The following is a 15,139-nucleotide window of genomic DNA, read 5'->3' on the forward strand; positions in this document are numbered from 1 at the left end:
TATTGTGAAAATCAGTGATAGTTGAAAAGAGAATTATATCTTTTATTAATACAAATATACAAGTAGTTTTCTTTTCCTTATCGGACAACAAAATGTCCACAAAAGGAGGCAATTTGCAAAATATAAATAAGAGGAGGTCTTTTACAATAAGATTATTATTCAGGTGGTTATAAGCAAAATAAATGTACGAACCTCGGGGTTCTCCTCGGCGAGTCCCGAATTCCTCGCCTCCTCCTCCGAAACCGCAACTCTCTCTTTTCTCTCTCTCTCTCTCTCTCTCTCTCTCTCTCTCTCTCTCTCTCTCTCTCTCTCTCTCCATCTTCTACTCCACTTACAGTAAGCAGTAGCTCTATAGGGTTTGGAGAGAGAGCTCTCCAGGGTTCGGAATGGAGCTCGCTCTTAGGTTCGGACGAGCTACATTGCGTGCTTCTGTGGTTACCATCGCTGATTCTTGCAGCATTGCCGCCGTTTGATGTGCCGCGGTTCGGATTTCGCTGCCGATCTCGAGGTCTCCGCCGATTTCTTCCTGCTCTTCTTGATCTTCGTCCTCCTAATCTTCTTCCTCTTCCTCCTCTCCCTCCTCCTGTTGGGTTTCCTTGTCCTTCTCGCTCTCTCTCGGCTTCTCCTCGATTGAAAGAAAAAAGGAGGGATCTTTTATGATGGATTTCTTCAAAACGAGAAAGCTTAGGCGAGCAAGAAAGTTGGGAGGAGAAGACGACGACCCAGATGCCAAAAACCCACACATGTCCTCTGGAACATCGAAAGATGAGATCTTGGAGACCGGAACGAAGGCTTCTGAAGAGAAGGAACAGGAGGAGGAGGAGGAAGACGATGACGACGACTTCATCACAAATGAGGTGAAAAGGAGGTTGAAGGAGTTGAGGAAGAACAGCTTCATGGTGCTTATACCGGAGGAAGGTTACCCAGAAGAGGAGGACGACGAGGAAGAGGAGAGAGAGGAGAGTAGCTCGAGCGAGTGGAGGGACTCAGAGGTGGTTAATGGCCATCAATGGTGTGGGTTCGACTCGTTGTATGTTAAGTACTGCGAGAGGATGCTCTTCTTTGATAAGGTGATTGCGCAGCTACTGAAAGAAGAAGGTAAAAGTTGAAGCTTTTATAGCTTTTTCGAATTATTTGATCCCATTAGAGTATAGAAGATAGAACCATGACTATTCGAATCGTGGTTACACTTCTCTTCCTTATTTTAGTATTTTTATCTGAAAAAGTTGCATTTCTTTACCCAAGTCTTTTATTCTTGTTCTAATTTTCAGCTGTGTAGCTAGATAATTTGATGGTTTAATAATGAGCGTGCATAATGTTGCAGGATCCTTGAACATTTCTAGAAGGTCACCACGATCTTCATCTAATAAGCTTGCGTCGACCCTCCGCAGCCTCTCTTTCAAGAGGAGGGATGAGCTTTTGGAGGAGCGTGAGCATCTGCATCTGCAACAGCAACAGGAGGATGATCATTACCAAACACTTGAAACTGCTTATGTTGCACAAGTTTCTTTAAGCTGGGAAGTCCTCCATTGCCAGTACATGTTACTTAGCCATAAAATATTGTCTCAGCCTGAAAATTACACCTCTTACTGCCATGCTGCTCAAGCATTTCAACAATTTCAGGTGCTTTTGCAAAGATTTGTAGAAAACGAGCCCTTTGAACAGGGTTCCAGGTTGGAGACTTATGCTCATGCTCGCAGTTCTCTGTCCAAGTTGCTTCAAGTTCCAAGTTTTCAAGGTAAATACTGATACAAAACGAGTTCTCAAATATCCTGCTTAGCTTTCCTTGATTCAAATTTAGTGCCCAACCGATCGTGTTTCAAACCTCAGACAGAAATTATATCTCTTTCCTATTGTTAATCTAATCTGTTTCCATTGTTCCTTCACAGGGTTTCCTTTATATTCCCTTTGCTTTCCATCTGAATGTTTAAGCATTGTGATTGTTGGATTGAGCTCTTCCTTTCTTTCCTTTTCCTTTTAATTCTTGAAAGAAGGTTGATTTTACCCGAAAAAAAAAATTCATTATTGTATTGGTTGGCTAGTCACCCCCAGATATTGCTTTGAAACACACCATTTACTGTGGACGGTTGAATTTTCAACTCTGATCTTACAACCATGATTGATTAAATTATAGCTGCATAAGTGTTTCTTTTCTTGGAACACATGAATCTCTCATACCAAATACCTAGTATCCTCTGGTTACAGTTTGGTAGTAAAGATCAAAATGTAGGATGTTAGCTGCATGGCATGATTAGAGCTACCTCAAGTATGAAATTGTTTTGAGCATCTCCTAGGGCTTGACTGTCCATGCAGGGCATTTGAGAAACTTACCATGTACTTTTGTTGTCTTTACCCCATATATAGGAAATTCCATTGGTTGATCCTATTTTTTGCTTCATGGATGTGTTGCAAGAATGTTAGTGTAGTTGCCATGTCTAAATTATGTCTTGGTCTAGCACTATGTGATGCTGGAATTTCTTGTCTTCAAAGTAAAAGGACAATATAGTACTATTCTATATACAAGAGGACAGCTGATTTATACGTTGCTAAATATGTAATGTGATTTTATGCAGAGTCAAGTATGTGTTGAGCATGGACAGAGCTAATTGACATGTGATGTAGGATCTGGGAGTTGGTTTTAGCTAAAGTTTGTCTAGTAGCATTTAATCATTTCTGTATATAACTTGATGGCTTTCCAACTAGTGGTGAAACAATACATTCAATTTCTATTATTTATATGAAAGAATCTAAAAAAAATAATGTTATTTTCAGAATAAGTCCTGTTTACTAGCTCAGTGATTACAGCCTTCATCTGCTCTTATATATCTGTGTGATATCTTAGTGATTTTACTTTTGTACGACCACTTTGCTGAATTGAAGTAACATTCTTTCAAGTCATTTACTCTCTCGTGTCTCTTATTATTCTTTCTAGGTTCACATCAAGAAGAACATGTGGAAGATGACTTGGAACCGGCAGTGCTAGCATCTAACCTCATAAAAGTAATGGAGGAGTCAATCTTAACCTTCCGTCTGTTCCTGAAGATGGACAAAAGAAAATCTGGTACCTTATTTGGGTCTCACAGTCATGCTGGAAGCTCCCTTCAGCAGGTTCAAGCCTCTCTTGACAAGGTATTTTCTATTCTGTAACTTGTTGGAGTTCTATTGAGGACAGGGCCATACGAGATTTACTTTTATTAATCTTGCTCTATATATCAGTTGGAAGAAGCTTTCTTTTCACTTTTTGCTGTGGAAGAACTTCCAACCATATTAATTGATTGTTGAACTCATACTACTTGCTTGGCTTTGTGCTTCAAGTTTTTGTCTATACTTTTATACATTTATAGGCATTCTAGTATGTATGGTTGTTGTAGATGTAAGGACTTATCTGGTTATGTAAGCTTCTCTGCCTAATTACCATCAGACCAAAGATCTAAAGAAGAGTTCGGTATCCAAATTTTCAATTTTTTAAGTATAATATATTAAATTGCAGTTTTGTTTTAATCCTTGTTCTGCTTTATTGAGAAACCATGTTTATATCACTTTGTGTCCAGATTTATAAATGAAAATGGAATATCATAGATGTTTGAAATCATTTTTTGTTCCCAAACATTTGAAGTGAAAAAATTCACATGTCAAATCATAAAGAGCATGAGAAGTTGTTTAAGAGAACATATTCCAATTGTAAATTGTTCTAGATCTTGATAGCCACCAAACTTTTTTGTGGAAGCGGCAATACATAATGCTTATTTGAATATGCAGGACCTCTACTTTCTTGTAGCTATGACTAGTAAAAACTAAACATTAATTGTTTGGTATCTACAAATTTCTTCACAACAAACAACAAACCTAATAGTTTGTGTATTGTCTTTGCATTTGGGAGTACGCACAGTTCTCAGCGCCATAACACTTGATACGGTGGTCTGACATACTATGGACCTTGTCTTGTATTGGTTGTCTGTGGATATCATGCAAAGTCGCCGATGAATTATGCTATTTTGAGTACAAAAAACAGGAACAGGGAGAGAACAATACCAAATGCACCCTAAATAGCTGGCTTTTTTTTTGCCTCCTTGGATGCCTTCATAGTTGAAACCTAGCTTCCAGATATTGAGCCTTTTCTAATTGATTCATCTAATTCTGCAGAAGGAGATGAAAGTGAAAGAACTTTCTAAAAAGAAAGGATGGAAGAAAAAAACTTGGCCAAAAACATTGGAGGAAGTGGAGCTGCTGTTTTCGCTCATTGACATCAGAGTTGTATCGAGGGTTCTGAGGATGGCAAGGCTTAGCAAGGAGCAGTTGTTATGGTGTGAGGAGAAGATGAGTAAGCTAGATCTCTCTGATACCAAGCTGCATAGAGACAGTTCTCCAATCCTTTTTCCTTGTTGATGGTACACCTTGCATTCTTAATGCCATTTTCAAGTGTCATCTGCTACTTCAAATATCACTGTTAGATTTTCGACATCTCATGGTAAGCGAATAGATGGGTAAAACATATCTATTGCAAAAATCCAGCCTTGGGAAAGAGAATCTTGTTCCTTTCTGCTTTCCCTTTCACTCCTGTTGGAGAGTATATAAGTTATTGACTTATCTCCTGTAAGTTGTATTGGCTGTGATTGGATGTTAACTTTCTCTTGTTGTCTGATAGATAACTTCAATTCTAAACATGATTTATTATGAACTGAATCAAGGTAATCAATACATTAGTGTCATGAAATAAAGTTTAGGGTAAATTACTGTTTAGCCTCATGTGGTTTAGTTGGATTTCAGCATGTATTTTAAATTTTAGCACTTAACTCTGGTCAATTGTTAAATACTTCTATAGAAACAGTCTGTTTTAATAACTGTAGGAATAGTTTGATCATTTAGTAACTTGCTTATAGATTAGGGTAGAGGTTTAGGGTTGATCATTTGTACTAATATTTTGGATGAAAAATTTAACAGTTGTAACTTGGTCTAGATTTTAAAGCGTTAAATTCTTAAGTTTGAATTATAGGGATGAAAATTGAAATCGGGCTTAAACTATTTGGGGTAAATTGTAAAGTACAATACGGGTTTATACTCGAGATTACTTTTACCAAGATCAAGGCACTGTTGGTTTTAATATTGGATATTTTACTAGCAGTGAACCAATGCTCTGAAATGACCAGATTCAGATTTCGTGCTTGGACATGTGAATTGTTTAATGATTGATTGAAAGGTTATATAGAGAGAACAATCAAATCGAATTAGTTGTGTAGTTGCTGTTAAGTTTCAGGACTTCTTACTAGTTTATCAATTAGTTTCTTTGTGAGTTTGTGTATACCAACGGGTAATATCTATGTAGATACAATAACCTGGATCACAATTGGTGGAAAGCTAATATTCTTTATGTAACCTAAGAACAGGCAATGTCCCATGGAAGGCCCTGTTTTATTTTGGATCCTGCTTCCAGATTTAATTTGACATATTTGATTATATCATTCCTGGTCATTTACTTTGAGCTTGAGTGATATTGTTAAAAGATATAATTACACCAGAGCCCCTGAACTACTACCCAATTAGAGAAATCATTAATTTTATAGGACTTAGGAATCATTTTATCTTTATTAGAAAAATTTGTTAAATGTATTTTAACCCCTTGTATTTATGTCTAAAATTATTTTACTTCTATATTTCAAAAAGTTTTAAACTAGTCCCCTTATGTCTAAAGTGAAATCATTAGTTTTTTTCGTTAAATTTAACTAAATAACATCAAATGACCAAAATTCTCCTATTATGTTTGTTAGGGAAGACATACTAATTTTGATATAATACAGTAAAATTATCAAAATAGCTATGGTACTCATTTAAATTTAACAGAAAAACTAACGTCTTATTTTAATTATAAGTATAAAGACTGGTTTGAGATCTTTTGTACATGGAAATAAATAATTTTAGGCATAAGTATAGAGGGTAAAATCTTTCCATGGCCCTATCTTTTTAGAGAACAATCCATGAACGAAAAGCGCATCGACCAAAAGTGGCAATCTAATGGCAATTTGCTTTCTGTTGGCCCTCGTTAATGGCCTTGGAGAGATGGCCTGTGTGGAGACCTTTCTCCCTCAACCCCTTTCCTCTTCTGGCTTTATTGATGGAATCTCTAAACCTTCCTCTCTTTTGGACTCTTCCCTCCTTTTGGTTCCATCTTTTGAAATCTTGCTTGTTTTTCCCTAGTCTATTGCTAGCCATAGCTAGGTCGTCTCTTCTGAAACCTCCCTTCCGTCTTCCTTGATGCCAAATCTAACTAGATCATGGGTCAAAGTGGCTAAAGGCACACTTGCAAGAGTGGCAAGTTCTAGTATCATTTCGGAGGAGCGGATTGCTAAGTTCAAAGCCTCTATTATATATATCTTTATTATTGACCTAGTGGTCCTCGAAGAAAGCAGCGCGGAATGGAAGAATGCCCTCATCTGTAAGTTCTTGGGTAAGGTTCCTCCTTTACATCTTGTTAGAATTGAGCTCGTTAGGGAATGGGGGTTGTCTGGACCTGTTCTTATTATTGATAAATCAGAAGGCTTCTTTCTATTTCGCTTTACCTGTGAAGAGGACATAATTACCATCTTGACGGAGGGTCCTTGGCTTGTTTGAAGCTTTGTCCTCAACTTAACTAAGTGGAAGCCTGATTTCAGGCCTTTTGAGGAACACATATCCAAAGCCCCAGTTTGGGCTCGATCCGTTGACCTATCTAAGGTATACTAGAAAGCTCACATTCTCGTGGAAGTGGTAGCCATGGTTTGCAAACCTGTCAGATTTGATGACACTACTATGGTCATGGGTAGAGGATGTTATGCTAGGGTTTGTGTGGAATTAGATCTACTAACTAAATCGATTAAGCATAATTTTTTTCTTGCTCCTAATCAAACTTATTAGGCGGTCACATATGAAAATATCCCATCTGTTTGTTTTATTTGTGGTTTTATTGGGCATAGAATTGCCGCTTGTCCTCTCAGAAAGAAGTTCCCTGTGGTGAGCATGGTTTAGGAGATGACTCATCCAGGGAGGGTTGAGAGCACACCCATGGAAATCTCTACTGCTTTGCCCACGAAGGCAAATCCCCATGGGGTTGCCATTGATCCTTTGACACCTTTGTCGGACTTGCTGCGCTTACCAGTCTAGTCCTTGAGCATCTTGGAGGAGGACCAGGCTTGTGGGCCTTGGATCCTAGTCAACAAGCGCATGGCTAGGGTTGGCCGTAGAGGTCGGGGTAGATCGGGTGGCACTCGTGGTGGGACACAGTCTAATTTAGTTAGTCGAACTCGACTCTGAGGGCAAGCAACACTCGAGTACAAGCTAACTTGGGTCAAGCCAACTTGGACAGTTCGATTCAGGTCCCGTTGGTCAAAACAAAAGCCAAAGTGGCTTCCACATGGCAGACGTTTAGGATAGCCTATGCTTCAAAGGTAATGCCCTATAACTCGAGCCACTCCCCGAAGGGACAAGTTGCTGCTAACCTTAGCAAATCTACCCCCTCACCTCCCCTCAGAAAGAAGTTCCCTGTGGTGAGCATGGTTTAGGAGATGACTCATCCAGGGAGGGTTGAGAGCACACCCATGGAAATCTCTATTGCTTTGCCCACTAAGGCAAATCCCCATGGGGTTGCCATTGATCCTCTAACACCTCTGTCGGACTTGCTGCGCTTACCAGTCTAGTCCTTGAGCGTCTTGGAGGAGGACCAGGCTTGTGGGCCTTGGATCCTAGTCAACAAGCACATGGCTAGGGTTGGTCGTAGAGGTTGGGGTAGATCGGGTGGCACTTGTGGTGGGACGCAGTCTAATTTGGTTAGTCCAACCCGACTCTGAGGGTAGGCAACACTCGAGTACAAGCCAACTTGGGTCAAGCCAACTTGGACAGTTCGATTCAGGTCCGTTGGTCAAAACAAAAGCCAAAGTGGCTTCCACATGGCAGACGAATAGGATAGCCTATGCTTCAGAGGTAATGCCCTATAACTCAAGCCTCTCCCCGAAGGGACAAGTTGCTGCTAACCTTAGCAAGTCTACCCCCTCACCTCTTGTCAACCTTGAAGAGTTGCCTTTGTTTGCCGAGTCGTCTCGGGCACCAAAAGGCATGGCTCTATAATGGGCTCCTTTGAGCCTTATCTCTCTAAGAAGTTGGCTCCTTCCTCGACACATGGCTAGCCTTTGGGCCCTCAAAAAGTTACCAAGTTTATGATGGTAGGTGAATTCCAAGTGGCACATTCTGAATTGTTGGAATAGACGGTTCAAAGTCACACCCTTGAGATTTGTACTGATGATCTGGGAAAAATGGATCTTGACCCCTCTTGCAAGTTTTCGACTCTAGTTGCTGTTGAGAATCCAGAGACGGTGTCTAGGTACATTGAAGCTGTACGAAAGGCTAAGTCTTCCCTTGCTGCCTCTCCTTCTTCTTCAACTAACGAAATGTTGCAAGATCCTAAGGCAGATCGTGGTAATAGTAAAAGGGTGCAAATACCATAGGAAGCTTTGAAGTTCTATAAACACATGAATTTTCGAATGTCCCTTCAAACATCCAAAGAAATCCTATAACGAAAGAAAAGTATGGTTCCAAAGCCTCAGAGCAATCCGAAGAAGCTCAAGCATAGGCTTGCGGACGAATCTACCTCTATGCAGCAAGAGGTAAGTAACCCTTTAGTTTAATTAATGAATATGATCTTTTGGAATTGCTGCGGAGACATAAAAATGCTACCTGTAATCGTTGCTCTAAACTTGTTCGTACTCTAAAAATTTATGTTCTTTTCCTTTTGGAAATTATTATTAGTGTGGCCAAAGTTAATTTAATTGCTCGTAGGCTCGGTAAAAATTAGAATTTCTTTGCGATCTCTAGCCAAGGACTGTCGAGTGGCATTCTAATGTTATGGAACTCTATCGAGATGCTAGTGTCAATCTTGAAAGCATCTCCTTAAGCCATTGATGATATTGTCTCCTCAAAGAACTCTAATTCCTCTTGGTCTTAGGTATTTATGCTAGAATTTCTATCTTACTCGTCGCTTGCTTTGGGAAGAGTTGGGTTTTCTACGTTGTATTGATATGTGGCTTTGTGCTAGTGACTTCAATGTTTTGCTTAATGCTCATGATAAAAAAAGGTGGTAAACGATTCTCTATGGAGACAGATAACAAGGAGATTGCTAAGAGCATCAATTGTGCTCATCTAGTGGACTTAGGTTTCTCTGGTCCCCTTTTACCTGGTCCATTAACCATCCTAATGAAGGCCGTATCTAGTGTAGACTAGATAGGGCCTTTTCAAATGCTAAGTGGCTTCAGATGTTCCCTTCTGCCCATGTGTCTCACCTAGTCCAGGCTAGTTCGAATCATACTCCTCTGCATGTTCACACTCCTATTCAATTTAATTTCGTTAGAAGACTTTTTCGTTTTGAACACTTCTGGCTTAAATATCCGGATATTGAGCGTATTGTCTCTTAGTCGTTCCTTCACTCTCCAAACCCTAGGTCTAGGCCTTCGCTGTATTCTAAGCTCTTTGTTGTTAGACATCTAGGTCTTTGGAACAAATTTGGCCTCGGTAAGTTAGAGAATTGCATTAGGGCCCCCTTTGGTCAGATCAGTGATCTAGAGAAAATTGACCTTGCTAGGAATACTCTCTCTCCCTCTTATCCTAATCTGTCTTCTCTCCATTAGAAACATACGGCTCTCCTCTGTCAGTTGGAAACTAAGTGGCACACTAAATCTAGAGATCGTGGATTGATTTTGGGGGACAAGAACTCTCACTACTTTCACCTATCTATTATAATTAAGTGCAAAAGTAACTCTATCCATTCCTTGTTACTTGATTTCGTTGACTGGATCAATAATGTTGAAGCTATTAAGCATGTTATCATTTCTTTTTACCGTAAGATTTGGACCAGTTCTGAGGATGTTACTATAATTGATTGGAATTGGGAGGGATTGAATCAAATTCCCTCTAATTGCTATGATGAGTTGACTGCTCCATTTTCTGATAAAGAAATTAAAACTGTTCTTTGGAGTATGCCTCTCAGAAAATCTCCTAGCTTTGACGGATTCCATGTTGAGTTCTATAGGCAGTATTGGAATCACATTGGTAAAGACCTCTACAAGGCCTTGAGGTAATTTTAGCTCAATGGTGAGCTGCTTCCTTATGGAACCAAACTTTTATTGCTCTTATCCCTAGAAAATCAAACCCAACTAGGGTTTTCAAAATTTTCACTATTGGCTTTTGACTAAAATGTTGGCTACTAACTAGGTTGGAGCTTTTCTAGAGCAGCTCATTACTTCTGAGCAATCGACCTTTGTGGCTGGTAGAACTATTAGGGACAATATTCTCCTTGTTCATGAAATAGTGCATTCAATTTAGCATAAATTAAGAAATGATCCATATATGATTGTTAAATTCGATATAGAAAAAGCATATGATTGTCTTAATTGGGATGCTATTCATGTGGTCTTTGAAAAAAAATGATTTGTATTTCTATTGTTAAGTATGCTTTCCTGGTTAGTGGCTCCTAATCGAAGTGGACTGAGGGGCAATGCGGTATCCGCCAAGGTGACCCCTTATCTCTTTATATCTTTATTTTAGTTTCTCAAATCTTATCTATTATGTTGAATCTGAAAATGCATGAGGGTAGTCTTGCTGGTTTTCCTATGAGCTCCACCATTAATATCTGCCACTTGATGTATGTGGATGACCTAGCTGTCAAAATAAACAAGCGGCTCAAGCTCAATTTGGCTGAAGCTCGAGTTCGGCTCGGCTCAGTTAGAGATGAGCTGAGCCGAGCAGTCAAAATTGGCTCAAAATTAATATCGAGCTGAGCCTGAGCTAGAGCCGGCTCGCTCAAGCTTGGTTTGATAGGCTCGGTATAAAAGGGTTCTTACAAAACTCTAACCCACCTCCTCCTCCTCCTTCAGCACCGGTGCTAGTGAGCTTGTCCTCCTCAAGCTGCCGCGGTTTTGCCGACTGCCTCGTCCTCCTTCATTCCTTTGCCAAGCTCCGCCTCCCCCTCCTCTTTCGACACCCATGCTTGTGAGCTCATCCTCTTCAAGTTGTCGTGGTGCCAGCCACCTCGTCCTCCTTCGCCAAGCTCGAGGGAGATTTTGACGATAAAGGTAGTGCTGATTGGGCCATGGTAGCGGTGACGAGGATGCGAGAGCTCCTCAATCCGACTGCCAAGATGGATCTATTCTGGAACAGGCACATTGTTGAGGTGATAATGGCGATAGAGGAGGAGGGGATGAGGGCGACTGGATTTGCGTTCCGAAGGGCGGTGATGTCGCAGTGTGCCCTGCCTCCCCTCAAGCTGTCTGCCTCCTTGTCCTCCTCAAGCTATCTGCCTCCTCGATTCGGCTTAGCTTGAACGAGGCTTGATAATAGGCTCATTTTAGGCTCGAGCTCAGTTCGGGCTCGGTCGACCCGCCTTCAGGCTCGGTTCAAGTTGAGCTGAGCTAAGCTTAAGCCCAATTCTATGGTTTGAAATTTATTTCGAGCCGAGTCTGACCTAGAGCCAACTCACTCAGGCTCAACTCATTTTCACCCCTAACCTTGTCATTGTCACTAAAGCCTCTGCTTCTAACTATGATATAATTAAGAATGCGCTTGAAAATTATGGGGCTATTTCTAATCAGAAGGTTAATTTGGTTAAGTCCGTCTTTTATATTCCCTTGTGGACTCGCCCGACTATCATCAAAGACATTAGGAATTCCCTTAGCATTCCCCAAGGGAAATTTCCTTTTCGATACTTTGATACAGATGTGTCGCCTAATAGGCTTCAAGTTAAGTATTGTACTTGTATTATTAACAGGGTCACTACTAAGCTTGCCGAATGGAGGAAATCCTCTCTATCCCCAGCTGGTAGGTTCACCTTAATTAACTCTACCATTAATGCTCTCCCTACTTATAATTTTACTAATTTTGTGATGCTTTTGAGCATGGTGGATGAGATTGATAAGGATGCTAAGGCTTTTTTGTGGGGTAAAGGGGATAAAAAAGGAAATCATTTGATTAATTGGCATACAGTCAACCTGCCTAAAGACAAAGGTGGTCTTAACATAATGACAACACTGTGGGTCCACTTGACGAAAGATAAGTATGGACCTTTAAAGCGTTAGGGCAGGAACAATCGTTCTAGATGTTGTTCCAGTATGTTCAAACATATCTGTATTGCTAGTGCCTCCCTTAAAGAGGGTTATACCAAGAATATTAGCTAAGTAAATTTGGGATCTCAATATGACTATCTTTAGTATCCACCTTGGTTTAACGACAACCGGCTAGGTGGCGAGTGGCTTAGGGAGGTGAGAATCTCCCTAAACAATAAAGGAATTTTATCCTCTCTTTTATTGCTAACTCTTTTTTGGCAATTATGGAAAAATCATAACCTTATTCATTTCGACTATCCGAGGGTCTCCTCTTATGCCTTCTAGCGTAATATAGTCACCTTGACTATGGACTACTTTAAACCTTCTATGGAAAGTATTCAAAAAAGCAAGTTTCTCCCCTTTTGGTTGGTCTCCACCCCGGCACAATTAGATTTAAGCTTACCGTGATAGGTCAAAAGACCAGTCTACTAGTTAGGGAGGAGGAGGTTGGCTTTCTAGGGATTCTAACTCTGATATTTTGTTGGCAGGAGGGGCCCGATCCAATGTGGCACAACCTAATATGTGAAAGCTTAGGCGCTCCTCGAAGCGCTGGAGTAGGCCAAAGGACTTTCAACCCAAAACCTACTAGTGGAATCTAACTCAACCAGCTTGTTCATTCCCTTAAATCTAATAAGGGCAAAAAAAATCCTCAGGAACATATTCACAGATATTCATCATCTTCTCAGGAACATATTCACAGATATCTCATAATTTTTGCGAATTAAACAGAGCTACTAATTGCTTGGCCAAAAAGGCTAGGAAGACCTCTTCTTGCTTATGGGAAGGCTCAGGGGTGCCTAAACTAACCTCTCTGTTGGAAAGGCTCAGGGATGCCTGAACTAACCTCTATTTTGTGTAATGATGCTTCCGGCACTCTACTGTTGTATAATTTTGGGCGTCCCACATCTTTTCTCTAATTAATGCAATCTTAATTTACATAAAAAAGTATTTAACCCTAGAAAAAAAGTTAGAAAACTATTTATGGGAAAAAAAGATGGAAAATTTAAAGAAAATATAGTCATATAACATTTTTTAAGATAATTAAAGGGTTTCAAATATCATAAATTATAAATAAAAAGTTACATGTGAAATTGGATAATAGTTGAGATCCAGGTGTAAATGATCTTTGTTAAAATTGGATAATAGTTGAAGTCTCAGTTCTCTTCAGCAAAAGTTACTTTGTGAGAGGAAAAATAAAATGGAAGTGATAAAGAAAAAAAAATCATAATAACGTAAATAAAACGTACTAAAAAGTTATATGTTTAGAAGAACTGGCAGCAAATACTTGCTACTGCTGATCACTGACAAACAACATCGTTGAGAATAAAATAGGATTTGCCATTAAGTGCGAGTGCTTACACTCAAATACTAAGGCGAATTCCAAATATCTACGGTAGGCTCATATAATGCTTTGGCAATCATATTTCTCAGCTCATCCAATTGAGAAAAGAAAGACAGGAAACAGAACCTTAGAAATATAAAATATTATAATAAACATAATGTCATGAAATTGTTCAAACAACCAAATGCTCGTCCAAAGTCTTCATTACTGAAAATTCCTAAAGAAACATACTCAGAGCAAACCAAATCTACTAGAGCCAAAATAATCCTCCGAAACTGAGAGAATATCTAATCAAAGAGCGAGAATCCCATATCATCGTCGCTTTCTTCTTTCTCTTCCTTCTTCTCCTCGGCAGGAGGTGCCTCAGGAGCAGCACCACCGGCAGAGGCTGCTGCAGCAGCACCACCTGAGGAAGCACCACCACCAATGAATGCCCCACCACCACCTCCGCCAATTATGACCTGAAAATGTTTCAGTCGAAATCAAATACCATTATTAGACAATGAAACACTTAGGACATATCAAGAGACACATCAAGATACGAACGAAATACTGCAAAGGTCTTTTCCTACCAACAAAGAACTTACACTACGATCAGGACTTGAGTAAACAGAAATTAAGAAGAGAGCGAGAGGAACATCCTAAACTTACGCATTTTAGCTCGTTTAGCATTTGGCAGAAATTGGATTAAATTGATATATACTATAACAAATGTACACTGAAAATGATATAAAACATCCAGCAGCTATTAATGTACAGCAATTAGATGCACCTCATGCCACTCAACTAACAGTGGTCATAGTAAAGAAATATTAGCAAAAACAAAAGACCCATAAATCGAATTAATCCTATAAGCATAACCGTTGCACTAATTGATAAAACCCTTTTACTCCTTCCTCAATTAGATGTTACTTTATGTACCATCTAATACTAGACTAGAGCAATAATATGATGCTTTAGAAAGTAAAAGAAAGAAATGAGCTCCTGACAGCATTAGAGTATCCCGCTCGTGATCACATTGGAGAGTATAGCTAATGAAATGGACTACACAAACAAACTCCTCAAATAGCATCTAAAATACTGCATGTTAGTTACAATGATCAAGACCTTCTAAAGCATCGGATAACATCTAATTGGCATCGAAGAAATTAAAATGCCAATTATTATCAAAAGATACGTTCGAGATGGAATCAACTCTAAGATTCTTAACTGAAAGTAATCATACCAACTTATTCCCAAGATAAATCAAATTTACTTCTCAATACAACAGAGCGGTTCCATATAAGAATCAAGCAATCGCCTTAGAAGCACGGCGAGATCAAGAAGAGATGGACGCAGACCTGGAAGACGGCGGAGGACGGGGTGACCAAAGAGAAGGAGGACTGGACGCCGCCAGAGGAATCGGAAGAGACGGCAGCGTTGACGAGGCGGCGCTGGAGCTCATAGGTGGTGGCGGCGGAGGCCTCGAGGTCTCCGGAGAGCTGCTTCGCGCTCCACTCCGATCCCGAGCTCCTGCACACGAACGTGAACACGCCCATCACTCTGAATTCTGACCCAAACCCTAAGATTGCAGCTTCTATTCTCCCTGTTTCGAACTCTTCTCTTTGCGGCGTGGAAGAAACCCTAACCCTCAGCCCTCGCATTTAAGCTGTCTTTTTACTTCCAAAGACGGAAATGCCCC

General features: G+C 40.0%; 2 protein-coding genes across 2 annotated transcripts; one reads left to right on the plus strand and one right to left on the minus strand.

Moving 5' to 3' along the window:
- Positions 1-234: 234 nt before the first annotated feature.
- On the plus strand, positions 235-4,683 carry LOC140785463 (uncharacterized). The gene is made up of 4 exons (XM_073133288.1): positions 235-1,098; positions 1,325-1,738; positions 2,933-3,129; positions 4,144-4,683. Exons 1-4 carry the CDS (start codon positions 657-659, stop codon positions 4,384-4,386), a joined length of 1,296 nt encoding a protein of 431 aa, XP_072989389.1. The 5' UTR covers positions 235-656; the 3' UTR covers positions 4,387-4,683.
- An 8,902-nt stretch (positions 4,684-13,585) lies between these two features.
- LOC140786310 (uncharacterized) lies at positions 13,586-15,139 on the minus strand. The gene is made up of 2 exons (XM_073134632.1): positions 14,799-15,139; positions 13,586-13,919 (listed from the first exon to the last, which is right to left on the minus strand). Exons 1-2 carry the CDS (start codon positions 15,099-15,101, stop codon positions 13,746-13,748), a joined length of 477 nt encoding a protein of 158 aa, XP_072990733.1. The 5' UTR covers positions 15,102-15,139; the 3' UTR covers positions 13,586-13,745.

The sequence above is a fragment of the Typha latifolia genome, chromosome 4 (genome assembly GCF_019914945.1).
Source record: "Typha latifolia isolate L0001 chromosome 4, TyphaL0001v2, whole genome shotgun sequence".
In the NCBI taxonomy this organism is placed as follows: domain Eukaryota; kingdom Viridiplantae; phylum Streptophyta; class Magnoliopsida; order Poales; family Typhaceae; genus Typha; species Typha latifolia.